Consider the following 24,412-nt stretch of genomic DNA (forward strand, 5'->3'; position numbering starts at 1 on the left):
TAGGCAAAAGGCAACTCGGAGCGCTCCATTTACTTTTTTTCGTGTTTGAAGGCAAGTTGCAAGATGAATATAAACACTGTATCAGCTTGTTTGGTAAAATCCTTATATTTCTCTCAGTTTAATAATAACAATGTAAAATAATCTCCTAACACTCTTCAAAACACCTGTACTCAATTTCATCTTCAATTATTACATATAAATTACATTTTCTGGTAGTGAATAGTGCATGAATGCATATTTCAGCGGTAGGTCTATATTTCTTGTGAGGGTGAGAAGGGTTGAGAAGAAATAAGTGCGAAATGTTAGAATGGATTCACACACAGAAGACAACAAAAGCCTGATTCTGATATACTGACGCATACCGTTTTTCCTTTCAAAAAATTCCGTCTTAATGTTGGGTTCCAAAACTACTCGGCCAGTAAACGAGCGAACAAAAACTGGTTTTTGATTGGTTTTTAATTGGACAACCATTTTGTTGGCTTATAAACTTGTTAGCCAATCACATAGTCAACAACTGCACGTGGCGTGCAAAAAATCAAAACACGACTATTTTGATTTCCTAGCCTTTGAACCAAGTAACAACGGCACGCTGTGAAGATACCCAATGGCATATTGAAAAAAGGTATGCTAATATTTCTTGCAAGATAAATTTTAATATTATACTTTCAAACTAGTTTCTCAATTTCAAATTTCAATATGGTCACTTAAAAATAACTTGCTAAACCATTTTCCTAAACTTTTGTAATCAGAGAAAAACAAGGATATAATTTATTTCATAGACGTTCGGTAACTAACGTTTGAGTCTTTCGAGACTGTTGCGATGTCATAGTGTTGTATGCGAGAAGCTCGTTAAAATGCGAAGCAAAGTGCTTGGTCCTATCTTGACCTTCTTTGAAAGGTTTGTTGTTTGCAAGAAAAAACAATCCAGACGGATATTTATGGTTGTACCACTAATAAAACTCTTATATACATTATAACAAATGGGAAAATAGGAAAATCTTGAAAGAGTATACAGGTATCTTACAATCGAACATATACAAATGGTGATACAGTCAGATAAGAAATTTAACGCGGTGGGCTCGGCAGAAAACGTTCTTCTGTCATGAAAATTGGAGCCAATTTTTCACTTCTAAATTTAGGATGTTCTTTTCGGTGAACAGGTTTTCGTTAGCTTGCATCCGAGAAGTCCTGCAAAACAAAACAGACAACCAAATATCGGGTGAAATTGTTGTATTATCTAGAATAATCCAAGACGAGAAGCTAAGCTGCTGATCGAGTGTACAGAGCGAAGACGCCATCTTTTGGGCTAAACAAATTGTGCGTTGTGCCGCCCAACCTCTGGCTTACCGTCGTTCCCTGCCATAAAATTATGATAACAAGCCCTCCAAATCTTAGAGGGAAAAATTCTCGGGGTAATGAATTTTCCTCAACTCCGAAAATAAGCCTCAAAGAAGATTGTTTTCTATTTTATGTCGTTGTTGCATGTTCAGAGACTTACCCAAACGTTTTCAACACTGTGGAAGATAACCTTCAATTTTTATGCTCATCAGAAAATCTGATTTATTAGATATTTTAGCACGTGCCGTTATTATTATTTTGTTTTAATCACTCATCATTTCTTCTTGTAAAATAAAGACACACACTTGATACCATCTCATCGGCTGAATGATAACAGTGAACAAAATAATTATATCGTTTTGAAAACGTTCACTCACATCATCATCGCTTCGTCTACGAATTGGAGAGATTATCCGCCTGCCGGAGTCGCTGTGATCAGATGCTAATGGCGACGACATGTCTTTTGGCTTTAATCTCGCAAATTCACCACTGCTGAACGATGTATGGAGCCTTTGATCCGTGTTACGAGAATATCGGCTCGTTAATGACTCCCCTAGGAAGAAAAAACAAATTTTTAATCAGTTTTTAAATTGACCTTGATGCCTAGACAAGATTTTATGCAGGTATATAAAAGTAATTTTTCCAAATGCAGTTTTCCTTCTTTTTTTAAACCGAGATAACGGGATAATAGTTTTGTGGGAAGCATCCTGAAAAGTTTAGTCTAAATGTTTCAAGTTCGTCATTTGTAATCCGTGTTAATCTTTTTCATCCTTAACCATCTTTGTTACTTTATGGATTACTATTATGTCTGATTTTTTTCTTCTTAGCTAACCCTTATTTTCAGGTCTCCTTCAATTTAAAAGTAATTTTGTTCGTGGTCAAAATAACTCAACCAACCGTATCTAAGCTTTTTTAAAAGACGATTTATTGTAAATCACTTACTGGACGCCGATCCAGTGACGTCTCTTTCTCTTCTGGTCGTTTCCTGTAACAATCTCTCCCTACAGGAAAAACACGGTAAGGTTAAATTTATAGACTGCGTTAAAAAGAAACTGATTTGCTATGGGTTTTTCTCATGGTCAAGTTTACCTTTCATATTTCTCATTTGCTAGTTGTTTCTTTAACTTGGTCACTTCATCTTCAAGTCTTTCCGATGCTTTACGTAATGTGTTTACCTCTTGACGTTGGTAAGATCTAAAAGGGGACAAGAGAACCTTAATACGAGCTTAACTGCTGCAATTGTTGGAAATATGAAACGTTGAAATGGAAGTAATGAACAAATTAGATAGAAATTGAGCAGTTTTCAATTGAGTGTCGTAAAACCAAAACCAAACCAATTACTTACCAATTAGACTATTCAGTAGATCTCACACCAAAACCAAAGTAACTGCTTGGTTTATACTTTCGACGCTAAAATTGAAAACCGCTCTATCAACCACTTCTTAAACCAAACTGAGCCAAATTAAAACGATGACGCCTGTTCAATCAAATCGATAAGGATGAAAATGGAAAAACAAACATGGAAAGTTGACATAATTTTTCGTCAGTCTTTCTACTCACTTTTCTTGATCTGTTTTCGTCAGTCTGTCTTTCAATCTGTCCACTTCTTCAATGGTGGTTTCTAGAGACTTCTTTCCAACATACTCCTGTAAAATGGTGTATTGTTTATAAAAATCAGGCAGTTCAAGGCAAGTACTCTGAATGAATTTTTACGGTTAGGGACGGATAGTGCCCGAGATCATTCGCTGTTGAAATATAACTAACAATCTTTAAATACAAAATACCTTTTCTCTTTGCCTTGCTAGCACCCCTTCTAAACTTCTAACGGCTTCTTTTTCTGAAAACACCTATGAAAGAGACAGAAAACGAATTGTCTTTGGTTTCATCTTAGGGACTGCAGGTGATTTTTGAAGAGCATTCAAAAACTAATCGCCAGTTGTTCTTCCAGAATGTTACTACTCGTGGGTATGGAAAACAGCAGATTACTATAGAAGGTTTATTACATTATTTTAAGTCAGACCTTTTTTCGTAAATTGTCAGTTTCAGACTTGGCATCTTCAAGTAACTCACGCATCTGTGAAAAAAAGGAAAACAGCAATTAAGCTAAAACCCGTGTGCTCTTGTTTTCGCCTTGTTTGTTCCTGGGCGTGTTCTACATCACAGTGAAAGTGATTGCCCCTTTAACTTACGGGTGTGGGCAATACATGCCAACGGTATCACTATGTGAAGTGTGAAGTTTTACGATTAACGTGTGAAGTGTTAACCTATAAAGTGTCAAGTGTCAACAGTGTGTAAAATGTGAAATGGTGCGTTATACGTGAAAAGCTTACTGGTTTGAGAGGGGATTCTAACCTGTTCCTGATCTAAAGACTTTGCGGCCAGTTGTCTAGAGAGAGATTCTCGCGTTTGATCCAGTTTCATACAAAGTTCCCTGACTGCAGTGAGATCTTGCATCATATTCTCCTGCAAAAGAGAGGAAGATTTCATGATCTACATGCTTTTTCCACAAAATGTCTACTTTCGGTTTAAGTAAGTTCTAGTACACTAATGTGTTAGGCAAATTCCTCTGCAAAATGTGATGCACCGCGATTCTAAGGCCGCGTGCAGACTACACCAGAGGAAATTGAAAACGTAACCATCCCCGGTCATTTTGGATTTGTCTTTGGGAAACTCGGTCAGGGAACTCACATGATTATCGTGACGCCATTGTTTTCGAAAAGCTCCGTTTTCAAAATGTTTTCCGCCCACACGAAAACGAAACGCCGGCGTTTTTAAATTCCTCCGGTTTGAAGAGCTTTTTCGAAAAGCTCCGTTTTCGCGACGGATTAGTGTGGACGGTAGGCTTAATCGTACAAATAAAGCTACGTTGTCAAATTCCTCCGGCGAAGTGTGGACGGGACTTAAGTCTCGAACTGCGACTCGACTTATTCGACATGGCCAAATATGTGGAAATCGTGGATATGTTCAAAACTAAAGTGCAATAAGAAACTTCATTGTCTGGCCAAATTGCATCCTGAGTTGTATTCTGATTCAGCTATGGTACGATGTCCGACTGTTCTTCCCGGTTCTGCTCAGCCCTTTTACCCAAATTCCTCAATGTTTTTTAGCTGCCGATTCCTGGGATCGTACACATTTTGAATGATGTATACCGAACTAAAAGCTCTTTCAAAACCACTCTACATTTTCCAAATTTAGCTTGATAAGAGTAAGCTTTCTCCTAAAACGGCTCGTACAAGTTTCTGGGCTTTCTTTAAGTGTATAACTATGGTGGACAAATTCAGCAGATACTCATGGGTATGCAAACTCAATTTCCATTCATTTGGTAATTAATACCCTTGGGATTATGCAAATGACAGTATGAAAGAATTTACGTGTTCCACTCCATCACTCTACTCGAGGTCGCGAAAGCGATGAGGTTGGCGGCCCGCCCTCCCACCCAACGAGTAAGTCGGGTTCGATGTAGCTGTCCGCTTGTATTTCCGCCTGGTCTTGTGCTTGTCCTAGACCAGAGCGATTCCCTACAACCTATTACCACGTCTTGAGTAACAACACCCAGGGTAGAAGAGTACACTATTTCCAGATTTCAGGTCTTTGTGAGCCCTATGACTTACCCTATCTTCATTGGCTAGTCTCAGTTGCTCCTCCATCTGAGCGAGGGATCTGGTGAGACTGGACACTTGGATGTCATAGGCCTGATGCGATGCTCCATACTGATTGGATAATGAACCATCATGAATTATTACGAGGGCCATGTTGATCATATTACGTGCACAACTGTATTAGCCAATGAAAGAACGTTTTCACGCGATGTACAAAATGACCGTGAAAGTATAAAAACCCTAAAATAATAGCTTGTTTAGTGCAAAACTGATGCAAAAGCCCAAATGATAAACTTTAAAAAGGACAAAATTGAATAAATTACAGACGATAATTTGGCAAGTTTAGCCTATCTTTAGTCGCGAACTTGTCGTATTTCAAAGTGTTGATAAACAATACATCAAACACGAAAGACCGTGTTTGACCACATTTCCAAACACCGAGATACCACGTGTAGCGGAGTATTTTTGACGAACTTCGAGGTGTTTGGAAATGTGGTCAAACACGGTCTTTCGTGTTTCATGGAGTTTTATACATTCTGTGTAGTGCCAGTATGTAGAATTTAATGTTGCATCAAGGAAAAGACCACTAGTTGATGACGTTAGTTAGGAATGAGAAGTTTAAACAAACTAGGAATGGATCTTTTAAAAAATTATAAAGAAATCATTTTTACATAAATGACTAACTGGCACTGCAGATAAATATGTTTTTTATTATTATTTTATGTTATTAAAAAAAAACATGTCATGCTACCTTTCTCTTAAAGTTCTTCATACAGTATAAACCATGGTAACTAAGTTAACGTACAAAGTAAAGTTTGACAAAATTAGTAAGTTTAAATTAGTAATTTGTCTTTTTTCAAAGAAACAAACAAGGTGAAATTAAATTACTAACTTGAAAGTAGCGATTTTAATCAATCTAGCTATGAATAGTTTCTGCTTAGATAAAAAGATAGCAAGGTGGTTGTTTACTATTAATTTCCTATACGAGATCATTGTAATTAATATTTACTGATTTGTGGTGTTATTTTAATCAACGTTGAAAATAAATACACATTATATAGCTTGGTCTTTGCATGAAATGGTAGTATTGAGGCAGAAGATACTGAATTGTTGCGTTCGAAAACCTAATTTTGACCTGTGGCTTTCTAGAGTTGGTTGCCCTATGCACGGTTATATGCAGAAAAATCCACATTCCTGTAAGGACACCAAAATGGCCACCCCGCTTGATTTTCGCAGGGGCATGTCACGGCCAGTAAACTGGTACCGTTTAATGCTAAGACATGTGATAAGTACAGACATGAGGCGGACATATGAATATGTGAGCAGGCCATGTGAGCTCGTCTTTCCGATGGATCTTTGACTTCTTTCCATTCAGTCGTCGTAAGCTTCGCTATTATGTGCGCTCAGCGTTAGATTTTGGTGAATTTAAACGCTTCGACGGTAGCATTTAGCGAAATCTGAGAGAATTGTCCTTGTCTATTAACACGACTTGGCTTTGGGATGTTAACCGTGGAAACAGCTACATTTTGATTGCATTTGTTGATTAATTCCAGTCGCGACAGATTGTTGTTTGGAATCGGTGGAAAAGTACTCTGAAGGCAAGATCCAAAAGTAGTCGCACGGAGTTTGTTTACGATAAACGAGCACGCGATTGCAAATGCTAGCTTAAATTTGTGCTTCCAGCTTAGAATAATGTACGTTATTTAAATATTCTACGAAACTTGTGAGTCTACAGAAACTGGTGGCGTCACGCAACGTATCAACAAATCGTGACCTCTTCACTAGCATGGACTTTGGCACTATGCATATCTGACTGTAAAACCTCGGTTGCTGCTGAAAAATGTTGATTTTAGCAATAGACAAAGGTTGAAAGTCAGCTAGTGACATCATTTATTTAAGGTATATATATTTAAGATATATTTAAGATATATATAAGGTATATTTAAGGTGTATTTATTTAAGTCATATATAAGGTATATAAAAAGTGAGGGCGTCGAACGCACTCTCATAATCTCTGATTACTACTAGTAATTAATTAATTCAAATGAAGATTTTCACTTTTGATAGTGTTAGAACCAATAGTTCAGTTCAAGGCCCCATAAACTCAACGCCAGTGGAATTTAAAAGCGCAACAATCAGCGGTCGTTTTGGATTTGTGTTTGAGGTAAACTCCGTCAGGGAAATCACATGATCATCGTGACGTCATCTTGTTTTCAAAATGTTCTCCGTCCACACTAAAACGCAAAGCCGGCGTTTCCAAATTCCTCCAACTTGAAGAGCGTTTTCGAAAAGCTCCGATTTCGTGACGGATTAGTGTGGACGGTAGGCCTAGCCGTAGAAATAAAGCTGCGTTTTCAAATTCTCCCGCGTAATGTGGACGCTGTCTAAACAGTGAAAATTAATATGAAGTTTCATAATAGTTCACCAGAATAATTTGCTGTTAAAAAATTGATTGAGTGTTTTGTTGTTAAATGATTAAATTGAAACCCCTAATATGTTATTTTATTATCACAAAAACATTCAAGTAGTTCGTGAATATTACTTTATGTCTTGAAATTTTAGATCAAATGATAAAAAATTACGAGGTTACAGCTAAATAACAGATTTTAATAATATTACAAACTTAGTTGTTGAGAATTAAAATTGGTTTCTAAAAATGCGTTAAGTTAGATAAAATAAAGTTAATTGTCTTGTGTTATTTGACAAAAATTACGAGTTTACAGCTAAATAACAGTTTTTAACAATATTACAAACTTAGTTGTTGAGAATTAAAACTGGTTCCTAGAAATGTGTTAAGTTAGATAAAGTATAGTTAATTTTCTCTTGTTATTTGACAAAGTCTGACGCGGAAATCTGTGGATGCATTACATCTCTTCTCATCTGTTGTCTTTTATTCATAAGTGAAACTCGAACCTGATGGAAGATTTACAAAACAAAATAAAATCAAATTAAACCTACATTAATTATTCCCTTAAAAAAAAAAAAAAAAAACACTTGGCTATACTCTCTCACATCAAGTTTCATTTATATTTTATCTATTTAAAACGAAGTTAGTAGGTTACAACAAGTTCTATTTAAATTTCAACGATTTTTCTTTGCTAGCTCGGTCAGATGCTGAAAGCACCTTTTTTTTTAATCAGCATAAATGAAGAATGCATAAAACAGATGTCAAACACTGTACAGTGAAAATAGAGAACAATGATTGCTGTAAATGAAGAAAGGAAAGTTAAGATCTTGTAGTGTAGGAAAGTTTTAGTAATGCTAGTAAAAATAGTTTTTTTTATAAGTTTTGGAATTTTGTGGGACTCTTTAAATTTAAGTCAACGATACTTGAGTTACATTAAAGATGATAATTCTCCCATAATTTATTTTGCTTTTGAGAAAAAGAGAGACTTGGTTCCAAAACAGAAATAGAATTAATCTGCCTGACACAATTATCATAACTAGCCTTTCATATTAAATTACGTATTGAAAACTGAGATGAAATGTTATTTTGGTTTGAAACCATTACCTATAACTCGTTGACAATCATTTCTATGCAGTCTAGAGACGGTAATTTTATTCAAGCAGAAGCAGCGGGTGAAATGCTTTTTTTGTCTCAGATATCTGCCACATCATTTTCATCATTACTTACCTCATTCGTAACATGCCTTTTATAATACCTAAACTTGTAAAGAATTAATTCTTTTGAGCTTTGTCTTATGTTATGGCAACGACCTTTTATGCAATGTAAATCGATGAATTTAAGATCACATTATTAATTTATTATTTGTATATTGATGGTTACTAATTGAGAAAAAGAGAATGAAATTCCCATTTACGTAAAAAACAAACAAACAGAATTTTACGCGCAGATATGATTTACCTGTTGAATTTCACTTTCAAGTCGTCTAATTTTATCGCTTAGTTCCATCTCTGATCTTTGTTTTTGTACTAGTTCCATGTGGTAGTTGGTAACTTTGCCAGCAGACACCTTGGATTCAGATACAAGTCTCTCTGTTTCACTCGACAACACCCGGTATTGCTCCAACAATTCCTCTTTTTCCTGCTCCTGGAAGGTCGAGAAATAACTTTTAAGTACTAATCTGAGAGCGAAGGAAGACATCCTTAGATAGAAAGAAGCCTGTTCAAAAGGAGGGGTCTACATGGATTTTATCATACCGCTTTCCAAGGCAAATGAAATACGAGTTTTAAATAAAGTTCTACCACCCTTAAATAATTCATTTTTTGTGTTGTACAAAATTACTTCGAAATGGAAAGGCACCTTATTATTTGTTTTTGTTTTTTCACTTAAGTACAAAAACACAAAAAAGGCAGTAACTGATGAAAAAGGAACTGTGGTCGTAAAAGAATGGTTGAACTTGAGAAGTTAAAGGAGCTCAGTCACGGTATTTTGAGTTGTTTTGGCCACATAAAAAAATTTAAATGGTAAGAAACCTGAAAATAACAGTTTAGTAAGATAGAAAAACACCAAAGAGATAACAATAAACCATAAAGGAACAAGGATGGCTAAGGATGGAGAAGATTAACACGGATTACAAACGACGAATTTGAAAACTTGAGGCTAAACTTTTCAATATGCGCAAACCGTGAAGTAGCTCCTTAAAGGAAACTATCTTTTAACATGAACGAATAGCTTATTGAGAATGCTCAAGCCTAACAAAGACACACTTGAAAGAAAAAAATGCTCAAAGAAGTTGAAATTGTAAGAAAAAAAAAGCTTTTAATTCTCGAGATCCATGCATAAGTAATGATATCAAACTCTAAAGACCGTGTTTGACCACATTTCATTACACCGAGAAGTGAGTTGAGAATGCGACGCGTAGTTATGACGAATTTCGATGTGTTTGGAAATGTGGTCAAACACTGTCTTGACTGTTTGATATATCTTCTGACTCGAAACTAAAACTGAGGAGAAAAGAGATAAATTAAATCGTAAAAACCATACTTACTAAGATCAGATATCCAAACACCGTCACAGTCATGATTTCCTTTGCTTAAACTTGATGAATTATATAAATGAGTTTGAGAATATGAGATTATGAATGGAAGTTACCTTCTGAGCCAGAAGTTCCTCTACACGGGCCACTTGCCTGGCGTACTCAGATATTTGAACCTTTAGACTTTCTTGTTCTTCAAGGGCCTCCTGCAGTTGTTGGTGAATCGCCTGGAAAAATGAGGAAGACAGTGGACATTTCATTTTAACAAACATTCTATGTCCGTTAGAAAAGTAACTTGGACAGAAGAAAGTTTTTATTATATACAAAACACTAAGTAGGCACTTTGGTACTTTTTATCACTTCTGGGACTCAACGCTGTTTACATGAAATGAAAACGGTTTTTCATTAAGGGCCGGGCACTGGGCAAATTGACCGGCTGTGAGAGTGATTTTTCCCAACCAGTTTGACCATCTAGAGGATAATGTTTCTTACAAAGAAGTTCAGTTCAAAACGTTTCGCTGGTGAAAACCATTTGTCCTCCTGCTGAAAACGTCAATGAAACCTCTGAGCACATTCATTTGCATTTAACGAGGTCTTTTATTGGCTAATTCATGAGCAAACTTGCTATTGTTCGACCAATTAGGCGTAAAATTAAAACCAACTGCGATTTGCCATCGGCTTCTTCGTTTATAGAAGACGAGTTCATTGAAAAATTCCTACCGTGCTGTGAGGGCGTGGTGGATAGCATTCTCGCTTACCTGATGTTCCTCTGTCATCGTGTTGAGATCTGTTTGAAGTCGCCTATTTTCTTTCAAAGCCACTTCTCTTCCTCTCGTCATCTCAGCCAACTCATCGTCCCTGGAATCTAACTGTCTCCGCAGACTCTTAATTTCTCTGTCCTTCAGGCCACCCTGTTCTATGGCGTGACTGTCGATAAGGAAAACAGAAGTTCTTTCTGTTTTAGTTTGTCATTATATGCACCCACATTAACTAGAAATAACGTGGCTAAAATACCTTAACCGAGCCTCGACATCTTCCATGTTCATCTTGAGCTCGCTTTCTGCCTTTTCCTAAAATTGGAGATAAAAATAGAAATTCCGAGAAATTCAAAACTTGTACTTGAGAGCGAACATTAGTTACTTACACTAACTTTCTTTTTACACATACTTTATATTACTTTCTCAGTTCATGCCTTCGCTTCTTTTTTGTACGAATTTATAATTCAGCAGCGCTGGTCAGTGCCTTTTGTGCGACGAGACAACAAATTAATTCTTCCTCTTGAAAGGAAAAGGCAAAAAAGAAATTACTTAGTAAATGTAAAACTTCCTAACAAAATTTTTCTCTCGCGAAGGTTTCCGTATACGAAGTTATCATCGACGCTGTCGGTATAGTCAGCGAAGTGTTTCCGATCAAATCCGAAAGTTTGTTTTGATCCGAAGGGTCCCGAAAGTAAACTTGACAGCAGCAAGGATAATACATTTCACTGCAATTGATAAAATTTTGCTCAAAATTTGTTCTAAGTTAGTATAGTCAAACTGAGTCATGAAGTGAGAAAACGTCGATAAAGCTACCTTCAAGACATCGCTAAACAACAAATAAGCCATATTCCTTGTGCAGATAGTTTAACTGACCTAGCCTTTCGAAGAAGAATGAATTTCTGGCCACGAACATTTGAACTACTTAGTCATGCCACGCAATGGTGAATTACGGTTTGGCGTTATTTGGAATCGAAACAGCCCACATTGCAACAAATAGAAGTTTATAGTATAACTGAATATGCAAAATACTTTCCAAAACTGATTAATTTTGTATCAAATTGATCACGCATTAAGGGTAAAGTGTATATTATAACAAAGGAGAAAGCAAGAAATGTGGTCGAAATTATTTAAACTGAAAAGATTCTTACATCCCGAAGTCATTGTCGAAGGCATTTTGAAGCGTCTCGACTCCTTTAACAAATCCATCGTACATGTAAAGGAATGACAAACGAAGTTGAAAATATGTTTACCTTACCTCATCGCCTTCAACAAATGTTTTAAGATAATTTAGAGAGTGAAGAGCAGCTAACCAGGCCATTGCTACATAAACCTTTAGCAGAACAAAGAAATTTCCGAAACGTGTTTCTTGTGTAAGGCTGAAAGGACTCCGGCGACTTGTAAAGGGTATGCTTCGAGAAAGAAATCGTCCTTTTGAAATGATTTTAAACGAAACCTTGACGATTCACTTATGTAATATAATTAAAATTGAAAAATTAACCAGCGAATACTGTTTCCTTTCGACTTTGTTGTCTCCATTCACCGCGCTGTTCATGAAATGAACACAACAACATGAAAAAATTGTTACTACGGAAGCACCTGCAAAAATTTGTTCAATTAACAACACGGCGTTGTTTGATAATAGAGTAAACAAACCGGACGCCTCAGAGCAAAACTTCCATTGTTTGACAAGCTTTCCAAACAATTTGTTTACCTTCTTTCAGGCAGGGAGCTACAAAATATGCATATTTTTCATTGCTGTCGCGGAAAAACGCACGCCATCTTTGTTATGGAAATACGATAAGCCACAAAACGACAAAGTTTCGCAGGCGCCGTTTCGGCAGCGATGTACTTGGCTGCTAAACGAAACAGTGATACTTGAATGAATTATTTTATATTCATTTTTATAATTAATTTGAGTCTAGGAGTGTCTTGTGTTTAAAGGACTGTCAAAGTGTTTAACTTCCCTAAGACATCCAGGAATTGCTTGTACACAAATTTAAATCTTTTTTAAGTGCGTACAAATTAATAAATTAATCGTTTATTTCACGAAAATTGAAAGGTTATAATACAATGCTTATATTCCTATTTTAAAGCTATGACATGTAAAACTAACTACATTCGGAATCAAAGTGATTTAATCCGGAAAGATCAAAAGTAGGAAAGTTTTAACCAAATCAACTTAATCTTTCTTGTGAGACAAACAGGTGGTGCGTGATGCGTGATTTACGCGAAATGAGCGCGTGATACGCGAAGGAACGTAAGTGTGGATATAATGCGTGATTTGAGCAAAAACGATTGACGAGTGACTGTGTGTAAAACGTGAAAGACTTACACGTTAAAGAACTCAAGTGCAGATTATATCGGCTACTGCGTGATTTGCGCGAAAGTGAGCGCGTGATCCGTGAAGCTATGCAAGTGCAGATAGTATGTGTGATACCTGTTTTGAGCAAAAATGGCTACGTGACTGTACGTTGAAACTGGAAAAAAATGTAGTATTATTCGGATTCGTCATCTAAGCAAAAATGAGTAAGTGATACGTGAAAGAAAGTACACTGTGAGATATTGTGCGTGATCCGTGATTTGAGCAAAAGTGATTACGTGATACATGAAGGAGAGAAAGTACAGATAAATTGGCTTACGCTTGATTTGAACAAAAGTAATATCATAGCACGTAATGAGAAAGTGCAGATATGATATATTGTCAAGGCGCGTATTTGCGCAAAAAAGGGCTTGCGGAAGAGGACAAGTAGAGTTCTTATGCGTTATTAAGACGTGTCATTTCGAGGAATAAACCATGTGATGATTGGTAAGTTAGGCAGTGTCCACACTATGCCTGAGAAATTTGAAAACACAGCTTTATTTCTCCGGTTAGGCCTTCTGTCCACACTAATCCGTCACATAAACGTAGCTTTTTGAAAACGCTCTTCAAACCGGAGGAATTTGAAAACGCCGGCTTTGCGTTTTCGTGTGGACGGAAAACATTTTGAAAACGGAGCTTTTCGATAACGATGACGTCACGATATTCACGTGATTTCCCTGACCGAGTTTTCCTCAAACACAAATCCAAAATGACCGGTGATTGTTGCGTTTCTAAATTGCTCCGGCGTAGTGTCAACGGAAAACACTTGATGCGTTTTCAGAGTGAAACCTCCGTTTTTAAATTTCTCCAGCGTAGTGTGGACGGAGCCTTATAAAGTAATGAGCATGAGTTCATACCGACTGTATTTTCTTTGCCTCAAGATTCATGATCTCCTCTGTCTTCTCGTCCACTTGTTGTTGTAGATCATCTCGCTCACGATCCAATGATTTTAGTGTTGCTCGTATCTCGGCAGTCTCAAAACTCTGTTCTGCATTCCTTTTTTCGACTTCCTCTACAACATGAAAGCAATATTACTACATAAATAATTAATTTTTTTTTAGGTATTTTTTTTCAGGTGGGCCGGAAATGGCTTCTGACAATTCACGCCATTGCAAGCAATATTGCCGGTAGTGCAAATCTGAAATGGCGCTATTGTTGCGTGCGATGTTGCAGAAGGAGACCGAGGTTCTGCCACTGAAAAATTGCGCTCACAACAATTTTAGGCGTGGACACACTTAATTTAGCCATTACGCGCTAATGTTGGTTTAGATATACTCCCCGTCAGTTGTATCCCGGTTTACCTAGTCTGCGTTCCAGCTGCGCGCATTTTTCTTCCGAAGCTTGCAATTCTCCTGCTCTCCTGTTCAGCCTCCTTTCCATGTCTTCCGCCGTGCGGTTAGCTTGGTCAGCGGTAAGTTGTACTTTGTTAACCTCGGCTTCAAGTTCCAAGCCCGAGTCCTTTGCCATGGAGAGCTGGGCAGTAGTTTGCTTCAGCTGGTCCTCGAGATTGGAAACCATGTTTCTTAGTGACGTCACCCGTGTGTGGAGCTCATTTCTGTCTGCCTCGACCTGACGTTGAAAAATCCCGTTAGTCCATATAAGGTGCGTGCCTTAGTCGCTGCTTGTAGAACGATTTTCACTTGAGTTCGAAAGTAGTTCGAAAGTAGTTCTCATTTGACTGGATTTACATTTCTATGCTTCTTAGTGATTGGTTTAAAAATCTCGCGCCACTTTCTCAGCCAATCAGAGGCGAAACCAAAGCCAATCGTGGCTCGCTTGCGCTTGTGTTGGCGCGTCGACTGCATGCTTGATTCGAGTTTTGATTGGTTCGCTGGATTGTTAGTGTCCATTGTGATTGGTCAGAATGATAACATGTACTTTGGACTTTGACCGCTCCAGAGCGAACAAGAACACAATAAGCGCAAGCCAAAAAGGAATACAGATTTAGTTGAGCTTGATTTGGTCGAGAGAAGTGACCGTTAGCTAATGCTCCGAAATTGTTATGTTGTTCGCTATATAGCCGGGCTTTCATCAGCAGATAAATAGCTCTTTGAAAAACACCAAGTTTGAGAAACGCAAACTAAACACACTATCGATTTCAACAGACCATGGAAAGCCTAGATTTCTTTTTAATATAAATCGTTAGTTACCTTCTCCAGCATGGATTCTAATCTCTCGATTTTATCCTCATACCGTCTTCTCTCTTGAAGACCGCTTTCCTTCAATGCCTGGATAAAATGACATTAACCTGAGTCTAGTATCTGCATTGCGTGGAATTTATTTCGTGGAATTTATTTAACTTTCTAAAAAGATCCACAATTTTAATAATTTTCACAACGAACCTTAGATTTATCTTCCAAGTTATCTAGCTGGGTATTCGTCCTCCGAAGTTCCGCTAAGGCCTCGTCTCTCTCAGACTCCACTCGTGTTAAAACCGCCGAGGCTGCACGCGAGGGTGAAGGGGACCGGGCTTGGGAAACCTGGCGTCGTAATCTCTGGATTTCGTCTGTAGCCTGGGTACAAAGAGAGACTATTAACACTCTATCCGTTACCCGACTCGTCTTTTAACATGGTCGTTCTCTCCACAGCCTGTTTTGCAATTTCAAGTTCTTACACTGCATTCATGTCTAAAAGCAATTCCAGCAAAGACTGGTGCATACTAACCTGCTCGTAAAGTAGTTGAATATTGTCTCTGTCCTGAGTTAGCGTCTTCACATTTTCCTGAATCTGAAAAAGCATTAATAGCATTAGAGCATTATAGACATACACATAGACAGTATATTGTACTTGGACAACACACTTAGCTATGGTAACGGTACGTCCCATAGACTTGATAAGCAGAGTCTACAGGACGCACCAGCTAGTTTTCGGTTGCGCCAAGAAAACAAAATAACAAAGTAAAAATGTATGTACAATTGGTTATAAATATTAAACTTAACTATCTAAGAATATATAATTAATATTATGGTTTTCACAATATCTAGGAGTCGTAGAAAATAGACCCAGTTGAAAATAAATTCCCATCTCCAACTGTTGAGTGGTTCAGCGGTATTCGTCACTGACGTTGCTACGCAACATGGCATAGTCTCATGGGGTCATGACGAAGTGACAATTTTCCGAGTTCTCGTTTGTGATTGAATATTAAGAATTAGAAACTATTTGAGTAAATCAACGAAGATTTGCTAAATCAACACTTGTTAACCAAACTATATTAGCCATTTAATGCACTGAATTCTGCACCTCCGTTAAATGTTTTTCAAACTTCTCCACAAGTGACTGCAGCTCGTCTCTTTCTCTTCTCAAACGATTCACTTCACTGGGGCTGTCACGTGATACCTGACAGAACAAATCAGTGCCATAAAATCAACAGGCAAATTCAATTTCGAATTATCCAATCACAGGCGACTTGGCGCAGCGCGAAAGGAAAAGAAAGCAAGAAACGTCTAAAGAACTGCATATAACTTTACGTTAGTAGCAACGTTGACGGTGAAAACACGTACAGAAATTATTTTATTAAGTCGTGAAGTTAAGGGAAATAAGAGTATAGCTCAAATAGATCACTATAAGGAGTTTTAGGCTACATTTAGTTGTTTTCTAGTTTATTCTTACTCTATAATGTGAACAGCGACAACGTAAACTGCGGAGTTAGAGCAGTTAGTTCATTACCCTTTCCCTTGTTGGAGGTGACATTAACACGCTCTTCTCCTTCATGTTTCTAAGCAGTTCACATTCACGCTTGTAGAAGTCCCTTTCCTCCTGCAGGAGCTGTGTCATGCTTTCAAGATGACCCACAGTCTGCAAATAAATCAAAATACGTTTTCAAAAGCACCGTAAATTAGCTTTCAACTGACTGGCGTTTCGATGAACAGTAACACAAACGCGGAAATCATAACTTTTCCTTTATCGTGATTAAAGGAGCTACGTCATGGTTTGGGCATCTTGAAAAGTTTAGCCTAAATTTTTCAAGTTCGTCGTTTGTAATCCGCGTTAATCTTCTCCATCCTTAACCATCCTTGTTCCTTTATGGTTTATTATTATCTCTTTGGTGTTTTTCTCTCTTAGTAAACCATTTCCACGTTTTCTTTGATTTAATGGTAATTTTGCACCTAAACAAAACTAAATCAAAATACCGTGAGAAGTATACCTTAGCTTTGCCTTTCCCGCCTTTTCGTTTGGTCGCTGGTGACTCCACAGCTGTCAGGCGCCTTCTCATCATATCCTGAAGTGTTTCACATTCGCTCTTGTAATAATCTCGCTCTTTTTCCAAGGTTGTCACCAGTGATTCTATCTTGGAGGGAGACTAAAAGGATAGAAGATTTCGTTTATCATCTTGTGAGGCGCAAAATACGAAGGGAACCCATTAAACCTTATTACACGATTCACTTGACTGAAGATGACTTTCGATCAGGTTGTCGAAACGTCAGTCACCAACAACAGTTCTCAGTCAGAACTATCCTCACCCGGGCAATCACACTATACGAACTACTGATTAAAACTAAATCATACTGAAGCGCACTTATGTAGCAACAGAAAGAATTGTAAATTCATCTAACACCTAAACGCACTGTAACATAATGCACGGTCATACAAAAGTGAGTTTTTATAACGAATTACGTACATCGCGAATAAATCTGTGAAACAATATGAATAGAGTACTAAAAAACGAAGCGTGCGCCGCAGTGGTTTAAAAAGGGTTTCTTCAGCAATCTTGTTAATTAGAGACCTCTTGGTAATGGTAAAAAGTAAAACCATTGTATACCTTATCTCGACTTTTCTTGGGCTTCACAGACTTGGCTAACTTAAGCCTTTCAAGATCCATGACAAGCTCTCGCTCTGAATTAAAACAAGACAAAATTATGAACAACGCGGTGCACATTTAGTGCTTTTAACATATACACTGTACTGTGTCTGTCATACGGTCGAGGTGATGCGCTGGACTCGTGAGAGCTAGGTTTTAGCCCAGCGGTGGTTGCTCGTGTTGTGTTCTTGAACAAGTCCCTTAAAGAAGCTACGTCACGGGTTGCGCATCATGGAACGTTTAGCCTACATTTTTCAAATTTGTCGTTTGTAATCCGTGTCAATCTTCTCCATTCTTAACCATCCTTGTTCCTTTATGGTTTATTATTATCTCTTTGGTGTTTTTCTATCTTAGCAAACTTTTATTTTTAGGTTACCTTCAATTTAAAGGTAATTTTCTACGTGGCCAGTGCCTTTCTTCACCCAGGTGACTTGTATGGATGGGTTGCAGCGAATTGATAGGGGCAAACTGACAGAATGATGGGAAGTAACCTGCAATGGACTAGCATCCTATCGAGGGGGGGGGGGGGGGGGGAGGGAGGAGGGGAGCAATACTTCCAGCCCCTTTAGTTCATGCTATAGTTCATGCTGGTTCATGCTATAGAAATCGCACTTACGTGAGCGTGAGGGCCTTCTCTTAAGACCCCCTCCGGTTTCCTCACCGAAGCAAAACAGAAGAAAACCAAAGTCATACCGTTCATAGTGAGCTGCGCATTTCTGTCTGACAAGCGTTTCCTCTCCTTGTCTGATTTATCTAACAACTCCGTGACATGTCTGACATCATGCTCGGCGTTATCCACCAACACAGCTAGCCGTTCATTCTCTTCCATCAAGTGCTGTCGCTCCTAGAGTCAATGACAGAAATTTCAGTAAGAAATTTTATCTACTAGCACGGTAAGCGCTCTGCGTAGATTATGTGACGTGTCACACCTGGTCTTTGGGTGGTCACACAATCCCGACATGATTCTATTTTGAGTGACTTTTGGCTGAGAGGGAGGTCACAGAAACAGAGCTTTGATTAGTATCAAAAGTTACTGGATCACCCACTCCCGTTTCTTCACGCAATGTGGGAGTGTGCAACGAGTCCTAAACAAAAGAAGGGTTGAACAACAAAGACACAGATATAAAGCGGTAGTGCATCAACGATACATGTATGCCTGGATTTTATGCATGTTCTCTTTCAATGTGGCCACACTTTTAGACTTTTGTAGCTTACAACAGACATGATACTAAGAATGAAAAGAAACTGAATCATATGAAGAAGCTTTTTTTAACATTAAAAATGTAGTCAGCCATTTACATGTACACTTGTTTTAGTTTTTTTATTTGTCCCTTGGAATGGATAAATTGTATAAGTGGCACTGTAAATTAAACGTTAATATTATTCAACCCACCTTTCTAAGCTCCTGCATTTCAGTTCGGTGCACACCCTCTTGGTGTTGAAGGTTCTTCAGTACAGCCTGAAAATTGAAATAAACCCTTACTACCAAAAGATTAAGCCTGGCCACAGTGATTCTCACTAGTGTGTAACCCCTTTGGACTGTGTTCAGTTTTTATATGGCTAGAAACAAATCAAAGCCTGTAACAAGTGGTTGCTTTAGTTTTGGGGAAGTATACATACAGTGGGTCTCTGACACTACCCAGTGAGAGGTTTTCACACTGTTGTCACCCAGTGCAGCTCTTGGTTGATGATATATATATGGTGTTACCCAGTATCATAGGCCTGCAATGCGTGCACATAACCCTCTGCGAGCATCCTTAATATGTTAAAATATATGCACTAGACTTCTGGCAGTCCGTCTTTTAGTTACTCAGCCTCAAGATGAAAAAAGTTGGGGCAAGATATTTTCTTGCCCCAAACCCTTCTTGTCCATGCTGCCCCTTTACATTTGAGGACAACTGTAGGACCCTAAGAGGAAAGACCAGCTGCCACCAATCTACTTGTGCACACAGCAGTTTTTCCATGGCTTTGAAAAGGAGAAGCCAAGTTTGTCTTAAATACTAAATACATGACCAATCAAAAAGCAAGCATTGTTTGTCTTGAACTATATGATCCTAGATAAGAAATGTATGGGAACCAAAACTGAAAAGGAAAATTTGTATGTTGATACAGTGTATCATGCATTTATAAAAAAATATATTACACTTTACCATACCTTAGTTTCCACCAGCTCTGATCGCACAATACCGACATCTCGCTGCTTATCTTCTTCCACTTGTTTGGAAAGTCTGTTGATATCTTTAAGCTCCAGAAGGAGTTCGGCGTTCTTACCCTCTAGATCATTGGCTCGCCGTGTCGCCTCAACATGCTGGTCTATTGTATCCTTCAATTGTTTTTCTAAATCGTGATTGGCCTGCTGTAGATAATCCACCTGCCAAAACAATCAGAAATTACAACATGAGAAATACATTTTAAGTTAGGACCCAAAAAAAACTTGAATTCCAGCTTGCCATTCCAACAAGCAGCTCTAAAATTTTGCTTGTCCTGAGCTAGTCCTAGGTTACATGTACTCTTTTTATTTTGTTGGCAAATAACTTGCCTGGGGGCAGTGAGAATGAAAAGTTACTTGCCCGGGAGGAAAATCTAGCCCCAGACAACACTTTTTTTGAACCCTGATAACTCAATGCAAGGTGTCAAGCTTGTACCAGGGTTGCCACAGGTCAGGAAATGGTCAGGAAAAAAATTATTCAATGTCAGGGAAAAGTCAGGGAATTTTTAATCTTTTAAGACAGGGAAAATTGATATTTTGAAGAAAAGTCAGCAAAAATTGAAATAATTTAACATGGCTGATTTAATACCATTAAAGGCTGGAAGAAACATTTGGAGTTACTGTGATCTCAACAACATTTTTCCTTAAAAAAGAAGGAGAATTTGTTGAAAACTTATAAGTCTTAATGAATAAGTAGAAAGGAAGGCTGTAAGAGGAGGCCAGAAACTGCTACTAGATCTGGCGTTTTGTATTTATTTGGTCAGGGAAATCTTGTTTTTAGCAGGAAAAAGTCAGTGAAAAGTCAGGGAATTTTGAAAAGTGATGTCTGTGGCAACCACGTGTACATGTAACATCCAATCTAGATATTAGTATTTTTGTACGTGTGTGTAGCATTTATTTAAGTCTGGTGCTTACATGTATTTGGGTAAATACAGAACTTTAATAATATTAGTATGAGTATACTATAATTCTGTATGACTTTTAAATACAAGCAACACAATAAGAATGACAGTAAAGGTTCTTGACAGAGTAAAGACATGACATTGTATACCTGAACGTTAAGGTGTGCAACAACCCTTTCACTACTGTCTTTTTTGCCTTCTCTCAGCACTGCATCAACAGGACGGCCACCATCCAATAGCCGGTTCAGCCTCTCAATTTCTTTGTCCCGAGTCTCCACCTACATGTAAGAAGGCAATTTTTATAGTATTATTTTAGTGTCTGCATCTGATTAATAGAGGTGTCTGCTGAATAGGGGATCATTATAAAGAGTAATATAAGACTTAAATTTCGGGACCAGGCTAAGTGTCTGTTTAATAGAGGGTTTCCGCTTAATTGAGGGTCCGCTTAATTGGGGATCTGCTTAATAGAGGCTTTACTGTATACAATAACGTTTGAAATAAAAATTTTGGCTGAGTGCTGTCTTTGACATTTGCATTCCCAAAGACCACAGTCCTTTCGGTACGCAGCAAAAACAATGAGCTCCAGTCAATTCAAATGCTCTGAGCACTTGTTATAGAGCTCTCACTTTCCATTTTCAGCCAATTATATTTGAGCAAAGTCAAGTCACAGACTTAAAATTAATGGGAGTCACTATTCTTGGCAAGACCAATTTTATGGATTGCTGCCTCTTCGGACAAGAACACTTACAGTTAACTCCCGATAACTCGAACCCTCGCTAACTCAAAACCCCCCGCTAACTTGAAGTAATTTTCAATTCCCTTCAGGTCATTTTCTATATAATTTTACCCTTGATAATTTGAATTCCCGATAACTCAAACCTTTTACCATTTCCCCTTAAGGTTCAAGTTATCGGTAGTCGACTGCAAATGTATAAGCTATAATTTCATCAGGATCTCAACAGCATTCAGGCTGCATCCATATATACACATTTTTGTCTCCATGATTCATGGCAATATTCTTGAACTCACAAATAGATGTGTAAAATCATAATCCAAAACTCAAATTTAAAAATAAATGAAAGGCTAAAACTCAACAATGAAGAGAATTGAACAAGTTTTTTCTTTTTCATTCATCCCTTCATTAATTAAGGTTACTGTATATTCCAACTTGACATACGATAGAAATGCTATTGTAGATAACAAAAACTGATATAAATATATTAAATATATTATCATGGACCAAGCCCAGATGTTCAAGCAGGTAGTTAGCGCTCTGACTGCTTTATATATTATGTTTACCAGCTTCCTCCAATGAGTTCAAGTTTCTTTAAAATTTAAATGGAGATCCTTAATGTATGATACCCCTGTTCTATTTTACATGTGTCAATTATTTTTGTCACTTAACCCTAGAATATATTCATCTCAAAATAACACAGAGTGCTATGTAAATATTTTCTTCCAGCATCTAGTCGGCAATGAGGAGATATTAATTTTAGAGCAAAATAGCAGGTGACCTTGAGCAAGCTTTCAATTAAGATAATTTTCAACTTTCTTAATTTATCTATGAAAAAAATTAGAATAATTTGATTGGGAAACTGTCAAGGGGTAAAATTTTAATTAAAGTTGGCTTATAATGTTTTGGATAATTTAGATTATTGCCACTGACATGCAAAAACAAATGCAGAATCTAAAATTATCATGTTATCCACGTCATGCAACTGAAAAGGTGTAAATCCAACGAGATACTGGCAAAACAATTATCACCTTTCATTGAATTGACAACAATAGGTTTTGCTAAAAATATATAAACCAAATAACTAAACACAAAAAAATCATGTCCACAAAAATTACCGGCAAAGAACAAGAAATTGTGTCTCTAGATACAATAAAAGTTCTTAAGATTTGAAAATATTTAGCTGTTTCACATCATTTTTTCGTATTTCTTATAGTAGCAATGGTTGCCGGAAGTTGTACTTGATGTTTTACCTGTTTTCGCAGACTTTTGTTTCGTCTCTCACTGCTCGACTTTTCATCCTGAACTTGTGACAATTGAGCCTGTAGTTCCTCTATTCTAGTATCAGCAACACTTAACAAGTCTGCTACATAAGGATCCTGCATATCATCCGTTTTGCCGGATAGATCTCGGGCGGGAGAAACTGTACTTTCGATGTCCATTCGTTGACGACGAAGAGGTATTTGCTTTCTTCGACCGCCAGGAGTTTCCACGACTGCATGTAAATTTTTCTCTTGCAAGTCCTGTATTCGTTCGGTTTTTGCTTTGTTTTCTTTCTCCAAAGCTTTAACTTTATGTACATATTGTGTATTGAGAAATTTCAGGTCCGCATTTTCGTGCTCCAACTTTCGAACGCTGGTTTTAAGATCCCTGATGACATGATCAGTCTCTTCTCGTAGTTTTATAAGCTGAAGATGAAGCTCGTTGTTTTCTTTCACGAGCTTCGCATTATCGCTTCTATACGGCTCGACATTATCCTCGAATACTGTCCTCTGTGTCTCCTGTTTGCCTACTTGAAGTTTAAGATTTTTTAAGCTTTCTGTCGTGTGTACAAGGTCGCTAAACAGCTTCTCCACAAGAGGCACAGATTCGATTCCCAGAGCTTGTCTGTAACCAAGCTGATCTAAACGCTTCCTGAGCGTAGTGAATTTTCGCTCCGTCATCCTTAGGGACACTAATGACCACTCTATTCAGCTCTTTTAAAATTTCAACCGAAATCGCGGAAATTTTTGTAAAAAATTCATCTTCAGAGGAAAACCGTTACTGATAATTGACTGGTTCGCGCAAAGACAGCGTCCTGACAACCGCACGAGAACGCATGCGTGACTTTCAAATTTGCCTCTGTTTATATTTTGACCTAAGGGGAATTCACTTTTTGATCAAAGGTTTTCATTTTCTCTCGTATGCTTTTTTTACTGAGGAAAAATTACCAAACAAAACAACCAAAAGTGCATTATTTTTGTTTTGATATGCCAAATTGCCAAAAAGATTTAAAATTTTTCAAATCTTTAAGGTTTTTTTTTTTTTTTTTTTAAATTACAGTATTTATGTTTACGAATATTTGAAACGATACGAAACGAAACCACTTGTTTAATCCCAGGATGTTTTCTTTCAAGTCATGTTTAAAAAATTTTTTGGGTTCCAACATTCGTAGTATTGGCAAAAGTAATAAATATTATACAAGTGTAAACATTTTTGCAATATAGTTTTGGGAGTTTTGTAACTTTAACTGACAAATAGGCATCATTGATTTTTTTTTTCAACTGAAAGCTGTAATATATCCTTTCTCCATAACTGTAAAATTTCGGGTGATCAAAATTTGAGGAAACATAGTTACTTACAAATTTATCTTGGAAAAAGAATTGAGAATGCAATGGCAGCCTAATTCATATTGGCATAAATGATTAATTTACAAATCCTTTTCAAGAGAGGGCAAGCTATAAAAGGGCAAATATTTTCAAAAAATAAAAAATATCTGACAGGACTGACAGCGCAA

At 37.4% G+C, this 24,412-nt stretch overlaps 1 protein-coding gene across 2 annotated transcripts; it reads right to left on the reverse strand.

Annotated features, from left to right (window-relative positions):
• Nucleotides 1-86: 86 nt before the first annotated feature.
• On the reverse strand, nt 87-23,716 carry LOC110066957 (centrosomal protein of 135 kDa-like). Of its 2 annotated transcripts, XM_020774220.2 has the most exons (27): nt 22,890-23,716; nt 21,053-21,181; nt 19,948-20,163; nt 19,186-19,251; nt 18,486-18,636; nt 17,754-17,827; nt 17,139-17,294; nt 16,661-16,789; nt 16,235-16,330; nt 15,659-15,721; nt 15,337-15,507; nt 15,145-15,222; nt 14,296-14,563; nt 13,852-14,006; nt 10,892-10,947; nt 10,636-10,804; nt 9,994-10,104; nt 8,803-8,988; nt 4,950-5,048; nt 3,691-3,801; nt 3,359-3,412; nt 3,123-3,185; nt 2,899-2,984; nt 2,428-2,532; nt 2,281-2,339; nt 1,716-1,891; nt 87-1,188 (listed from the first exon to the last, which is right to left on the reverse strand). In XM_020774220.2, exons 1-27 carry the CDS (start codon nt 23,577-23,579, stop codon nt 1,168-1,170), a joined length of 3,738 nt encoding a protein of 1,245 aa, XP_020629879.1. In that variant the 5' UTR covers nt 23,580-23,716; the 3' UTR covers nt 87-1,167. The 2 variants fall into 2 exon arrangements, with proteins under 2 accessions (XP_020629879.1, XP_020629880.1); XM_020774221.2 differs by lacking the exons at nt 87-1,188; nt 1,716-1,891; nt 2,281-2,339; ... (4 more) ...; nt 3,691-3,801; nt 4,950-5,048 and adding an exon at nt 5,651-7,850.
• Nucleotides 23,717-24,412: the final 696 nt, after the last annotated feature.

The sequence above is a fragment of the Orbicella faveolata genome, unplaced genomic scaffold (genome assembly GCF_042242905.1).
Source record: "Orbicella faveolata isolate gen_17 unplaced genomic scaffold, um_ofav_v1 contig_35, whole genome shotgun sequence".
Lineage (NCBI taxonomy): Eukaryota > Metazoa > Cnidaria > Anthozoa > Scleractinia > Merulinidae > Orbicella > Orbicella faveolata.